Source organism: Apis mellifera, linkage group LG13, assembly GCF_003254395.2.
Source record: "Apis mellifera strain DH4 linkage group LG13, Amel_HAv3.1, whole genome shotgun sequence".
NCBI lineage: Eukaryota > Metazoa > Arthropoda > Insecta > Hymenoptera > Apidae > Apis > Apis mellifera.
This window is the reverse complement of record NC_037650.1, coordinates 10,054,934-10,061,792: the sequence shown is the minus strand read 5'-3', so window position 1 is coordinate 10,061,792 and position 6,859 is coordinate 10,054,934. Positions and strand designations below refer to the sequence as shown.

The window sequence follows — 6,859 nt, the reverse complement described above, 5'->3', positions numbered from 1 at the left end:
CGACATTCGTGCAAATACAATAATATACCAAAAATTAATTCTCGAAAAGGAAAAATTAGTCATTTAGTATCCTTTCTGGTATTAGATTAACTTTTAATAATAATAAATAAATAAATAAATAAATAAAAAATTACTACAAATAGTATATTATAAATTTCGGAAAAATCGATCGACATTTCGATACATTCGTGCAAATACAATAATATACCAAAAATTAATTCTCGAAAAGGAAAAATTAGTCATAACTTTAGTATCCTTTCTGGTATTAGATTAACCTTTAACGTCCCTTTAACCATAATAAATAAATAAAAAAGAAATAACAACTATCACAAATATTATATTATAAATTTCGTAAAAATCGATCGACATTTCCATATATTCGTGCATTAATTCTTTAACCACTTCCTTCTCCATTCTCATTATCTCTTCATTCCTTCATCAAAGATCAAACTTACTACAGAAGAGAACTGAAGTAAACTTTGCAAACTTCTTCTACGCAATTATCACGCGACAATAATAATAATAATAATAAAATAACTGCTAAAAAACAAATTTATAAAACAGTGAATATATTCATACATATATATATACATATATATCTATTATTAAATCGCGCGCACCGACAAAATGGCAAGACAATTCGCAGCATTACCTTTCGTTTCGAAACCCTTTTAATCGCATTAACGGCCAATTAACGTCCTAGCGATTAGCACTGCTGGCGGAAGAGTGGAGTGAAGGAGGGGGCGAAGGGGGGCGGGGGAGGGAGGGAAGGCATCATCCCCGGAGCGTAAAAGCGGCAGCGCTCGAAAGGGAGCACCAGTGGCGGTGGTATATCCGCTCTTCTTTCCTCCCCACGAGTCGGCAAGCGTCGCGACGCCCTGAGGGACTCCGACTCCGACCCCGGAAGCTCCGCCCCTGTGGAAGTCGGGCCGCCAACCGGCATATCCAGCGTACGGTAGGAGGAGCCACCGTGTCCCCTTGGCGCCAGGTAACTCACGATCCTGGAACAACCGAGGCTAGTCCGTTGCCATTTAGTACCGCGCCGACTCTCGAGCGAGCGTTGTCTTCTTCGTTTTTTTCCTCCTTTCCCTCCTTCCTCGCCTCGCCTCGCCTCGCCGTCACATCCCGGAAGAAGAGAGCGAAACAACGAAGGGGGCCTCTCGATCTTCTTCTCTCTGCCTTTTTTTTTCTCCCTTCCCTTCTTCTTCTCTCTCTGTCTCTCCCTCCTCCTCCTCGTCGCCGCTCGTGCCGCGAAGCACAACACACAACAAACAACAACTCCGTCCGCTCGGATAGACGTGCACGGGAGCCGTGTGAGCGAGCAGTTTTTCCCGGATCGGGGACGAAGTTAGTTCGAAAGTTAGTTAGTGCGAGAAATTCGGATTCTCTCTCTCTTCTCGTTTTTCGATCGAGCGTGAAAGTATATAGTAGAGAGAGAGAGAGAGAGAATATTTTTGACAAGCAAGAGGATGGAGACGAAGATGGAACCGTTGACACCGCCGCACACACCGCCCATGATGGAAAGGACGATGCATCAACAGTTGCACACGTCCAGGTGGTTAAGATCGAGCCAACACTTCGCTCACAGGTTTGGAGGCCAGCCACCAAATTCGAACGGGGGACAGAACAGCGTTGGTTATCAGACAGCGTTCCTCAACAATTGGCTGAGGGATGCCGCGTTGCTGGCAGTCAGGGGTTGTTGCCCCCAAACGCCCTCCGCTCACCATTATCATCATCACCATCATCATCACGGCCATCATCATCATCATCAGAGTGCTGTCCATCCAGCGCTCCCGGTCCCACCTCCCGCCTCCTTCCTCACAAGAAGGCTGCCCGGCCAGAGACCGAAGAAACAGTTCATATGCAAATTCTGCAACAGACAGTTCACCAAGAGCTATAATCTGCTGATACACGAGAGGACCCACACGGATGAGAGACCTTATTCCTGTGACATTTGCGGGAAAGCGTTTAGAAGGCAGGATCATCTGAGGGATCATCGGTGAGTTGTTGAAATTTTGAAAATTATTCTTCGAAATTCCTCTTTCCTTTGCTCTTTTTATTGTATATTGTGTGACTGCTATTTTTTTTCCTGTCCTTTTCTTCGAAATTTCGTTATTTTGGGACGATAAGCGAGTTGTTAAAAATTTATCAAAAATGTCTCCAACTTTTATTTTATTAAAATTAACGTTTCAAGACAGTATTTATTTTGTCAAAAAAACACGTTTCGCATTCGACAATAAATAATTTCCACGTATTTCTCTTGTTATTATAATTATATTGGATTAAAAAATGTAAAATGAGAAATAACGTAAATCTAATTATAAATAATTATAGTAAGAGTTTCCAGTAAGTTTTCTTTTCGTTTTTCCATATAATTAATAGAATAAATATTTTTCTGAAACGTAGTCAAAATTTAAAAACATATAATATATTTCATACTGCAATTACTCTCTCTATCTCTCTCTCTCTAGATCCAAAAAATTAAATATCAATAGTTTTTTACCTTGTATCGGTAAAAACATCTGCCGAACCGTTATCAGTTTCGACAAATTTATCAAGCGGAACTCCTCGGAAATCGATCGACGAAATCTCAAGGCAATTATCAAAATAAATTTATCAAAATACCCCCTCCACCTCTCTCTCTCCCCTCTCCTCCCAAAAATCTCTGTATATCCAATTCGAAGAAAGATAAGTAAAGAAAAAAAAGAAACGAGAGTTCGTTTTTTCTTTAAATTTACAATTTAATATTTTCCTTTTCTTTTCTTTTTAGTTACATTCACAGCAAGGAGAAGCCTTTCAAATGCAGCGAATGCGGGAAAGGATTTTGTCAAAGCAGGACTCTCGCCGTGCACAAGATACTTCACATGGAGGAATCTCCCCACAAGTGTCCCGTCTGTTCAAGAAGCTTCAACCAAAGGAGCAATCTGAAGACTCATCTTCTCACCCACACGGACGTCCCCCAAGATTTAAGAATCGAGGGATCGGTGGGATCGGACGCGAAGATCGCCACCACGGCGGCCAGACAGATGGCGGATAGGGTGAGTGGACTGATCCCGATTCAAAGGACCAGTACCACCCCCAAGCTAGGGTTTAGCATAGAGGAAATCATGAGACGTTAGAAAGATCGTCCACCAACCCCCAAGCTAATTTAACTCGATAGTGTTTATGGACAACGCTTCGCGCTTTCCCGCGAAAACCGGCGTGCTTCCTTGAGGATCGTTTAGGCAAACGATTTTGCGATTTTGCGTCCCGTCGAAGGCTGGTTTTTCTATTCGTATCGTTAAATTATCTATATGTATCCAATATTGAGTTATATATTAACGAATCTCTCTAAAAATATGTACTTTTTAGAGAGTACATATTTAATATGTCTGATATATTGATGACTGAGAGAGAGAGAGAGTTTAGTTATTTATGAGAAAATAAATAAAAAAAAGAAAAAAAAATTATGTACGTTCTTCCACTACGAGTATTTTCCACTGTTGTTCGATTTACTTTGATCAAATCACGACATTAGAATCGTGATTCTGAAATTCTTTGAACGAATAATTATTACGAAGCACGCTGGTTTCGAGTATATAATAGTATAATTCGCGTTGTAAATATAATTTCCTTGCCTAAATTATTCAATTTAATATGCTGTTCATGTCGCGAAGAGGGAGGGACAACTTAGCTTGCCAACTTCGTTTTCCCTTTTCCCTTTCTCCTTCGACTTGTAAATAATCTTGTACTTAAATATTGTAATTGTACGATAGTAGCTAAATTACTCGAATATTACGAATGTAATACGTTGTAAGGTATTCATCGCGGAAAGTAGATAAATTATCATACGTCACAGTCATACGAGTCTTTTACTTCTAATTTATTCTTGTTTCGAGCCAAAAATCTTTTGAGAAATCTTTGTTCATAACATTTTCCGTTTCCATTCGTCGCTTGAATTCGTTCACAACACAATTTGTACAATGTACAAATTCAATCTTTCAGTAGATTGAAACGATCAATTGTAAACTGCATTTATTGAATATTCAAATAATTTTTGTACTTAAAAATTTCATGGATGTTAAAATTTCCTTTTCAATCGAATGTAATAACATGCATTTGAAGAAGAATTTTAATTATAATATTGAATATTTCAAAATTTGTAAAATTGCTTTCTCTCACTTTCTTTCTCTTTCTTTTCATTAAATGATGATCAATGAATTGATGAACAATCATTTTCGAGAATTCACGTTGCAGTATTATCAGTATATAGAATTTTACAATTTTTATTTTATTAGCTTATTGAATATTCATATTGCAGAATTTCAATATACAGAGTATAACATAATATAATACAACAATAATGTTGGATCAAAGTTTGAAGAAATTATAGATACATTTATTACTTTACACGAGGGAAATAATTTAAAAATTGATAAAAAAAAATAATGAGTTTTATATATATATACACTTTTTGAAGACTGGTAAACAGAAAAATATAAGTGAGGTTTATTACAAGTAATTTGGGAAGAGTTTGCTAGACGAAGAAAGAGGATGACACGGTGCGCCGCGTTGTGGCACAATGACGTAACAGAGGAATCTATCTCTCTTCGTCTAGCTTCATCTTGCTTGTTCATCTTGCTCGTTTAGCTTCGTCTAGCTTGAAGCTTTAATTATGTTATATATCATCATAAATAAGCCTCAATCGATACATTTTTAATATCCTCGTTTCAATTTCTAAAATCTATTACGTATCCAAAGGAATCTCACGAATATAATTAATATTTTAATTAATAAGGAGCAATTTTTCTATCTTTTGAAATATCACTTGAACAGCGTGAAATCGAATCTTCCAAGTTATATTTAATATTTTTTTTTATTTATTTATTTTTTTTTTAAATATAATTTTAAACTTTATAACTTATAACTATAGAAGTGAAAGATAGAGCAGAAATGTATATAAAATATTTATATATATATATTAAAATCATTTTTTAATTTCAATGCTCTTTTATTATTATTATAAAGAATATTCAGGAGGAAATTATATTTAAAAAATAAAATTATGAAAATTGTATCTTTTCAGCAAAAAGATTTTCTGCTGAGAAAGAATTTAACGTATTTGCATACACAAACTTTTGTTCTAACGTATCGACAATATTTCGAGCTTGTAATACGAAATTTTGATCCCAAGTTATTTTATACTCTGTATAAAAATTTCTACACAAAATTTTAGAATTTTTACATGCATTTTCATATTGTAAAAATCAATTATTATTGGAGTATCGTTGCGAATTTCGTTATTCGAAAGTTTGGAAGCATCCAGGAATTTTAAAACATGCAACAGTAACATCGAAAGTTACTCAGATTAAATTTTATTTATATATATAACCAAAGCTTGTCGAATAACCAAGGAATTAAATAAAGAGAATGACAAAATATGTCAAATGAATCGTACGAATGAAAAACCAAATTTTTATTTCATCGAAATGACCATTTTCACTTTTTCATTTTTTTTTCTTTCTTTCATTTTCACAAACAAATTATTACTTTTGATCATTTCTGTTCATTTTTAATTTTCTTTTCTTTTTTTTTTCTCCAAAATTTTCGCGCGATATAATAATTACTTCCAAACTTTTCCACGATAATGTGATCCTATACGAACAAAACACACGGAGAGGCGTCTCTGTATCTCTAGAGGCGTCAAAATAATTGGTCACTCCAAAGGGTAGACAAGGATCAGTCCCAGGAAGCCGCAAGATGTTTTTTTTTTTCCCCTCTATCGGGGTTGAAATCGAGTTTCCGTGTGTACCCACCATCGCCACTATTTTTCCCCTCGAAAATTAGGAATTCCACATCAGATAAAAAGGCCAACATGTCCCGGTAGTTGTCCATGCGCCACCTTTCTCTCCTCACCAGTGTGACCTGTAAGTAGTCCCAAAGATCTTTTCTTCCATCCTCCCTCTCTCTCTCTTATTGTAGTTTAATCTAGGAGAAGAAAAAGTCCCGCTTCTCGCCTCGTGGACCACCCACATCTTGTATATACACGTATAGTTTATATATATATATACATATACCTGACACGATGGTGGAAGTTGTCGCGAGGCAACAATGTTTTCCTTTTCTCGGGACTCTTTTACTTAAACGCCCTCTCTTTTCTTTCTCTCTCTATCTGTTTCTCTTTCCTTCTCATCCTTCGACGATTTTAACACGTTACCATTAATTTAAGGGGGAATAAGATGGTTTAAATAAGAAGATTGATCTCAAAATTTTGATCTTTGAGTTTTTTTGATTTCGATTTGATTGCAAAAAAAAAGAGAAAAGGATTTCTGAGTACGTTGATCGAAAGAAGATTCGAATTCTAGTTTTAATTATAGTTGTATGAATTCTATAAATCATATATCATTGATACGTATAAATACAGTATATTTCGAATAATATCATATTAAGTATCATTTGCAATTGAAATTGAAAACTGGCTTAAATTGATTTGTAAATTGTTCTAGTCACTTTTGATTCAACGATACTCGTTTAGAACGAAAAGAAAAGTGTAAAATGACATTGAAGAAAATTTTATAAATCTTTTTTTTTTTGAAGATTTTCTTAAGCACTTGAAGGAAACTGAATATGTTTAATTTGTAAAATAGAGATATCGAAAATATATGAATTTTCATAGAAATGGTAAATGGTAAATGTTTGAATATTTGTAAAAGTATTTTTTTTCTTTTTAAATCGATAATCGATTGATTAAATGGAATAATTTAACGAATACGAAGTAGAAATTCTAAAGTTAATTCAGCAGATTTTTAGATTTTTCTTAGAATCAAAGTTTTCTAAACAATGTAGAAAGTAAGAATAATTTAATTATATTCTCCACGAT

The 6,859-nt window shown here is 35.0% G+C and overlaps 1 protein-coding gene across 1 annotated transcript; it reads left to right on the top strand.

Moving 5' to 3' along the window:
• The first annotated feature begins 796 nt into the window (after positions 1-796).
• Positions 797-4,301, top strand: LOC725053 (protein odd-skipped). Its single transcript, XM_001120949.5, has 2 exons — positions 797-1,999; positions 2,771-4,301. The coding sequence occupies exons 1-2, from the start codon at positions 1,470-1,472 to the stop codon at positions 3,117-3,119; spliced, it is 879 nt and encodes a 292-aa protein (XP_001120949.1). The 5' UTR covers positions 797-1,469; the 3' UTR covers positions 3,120-4,301.
• Positions 4,302-6,859: the final 2,558 nt, after the last annotated feature.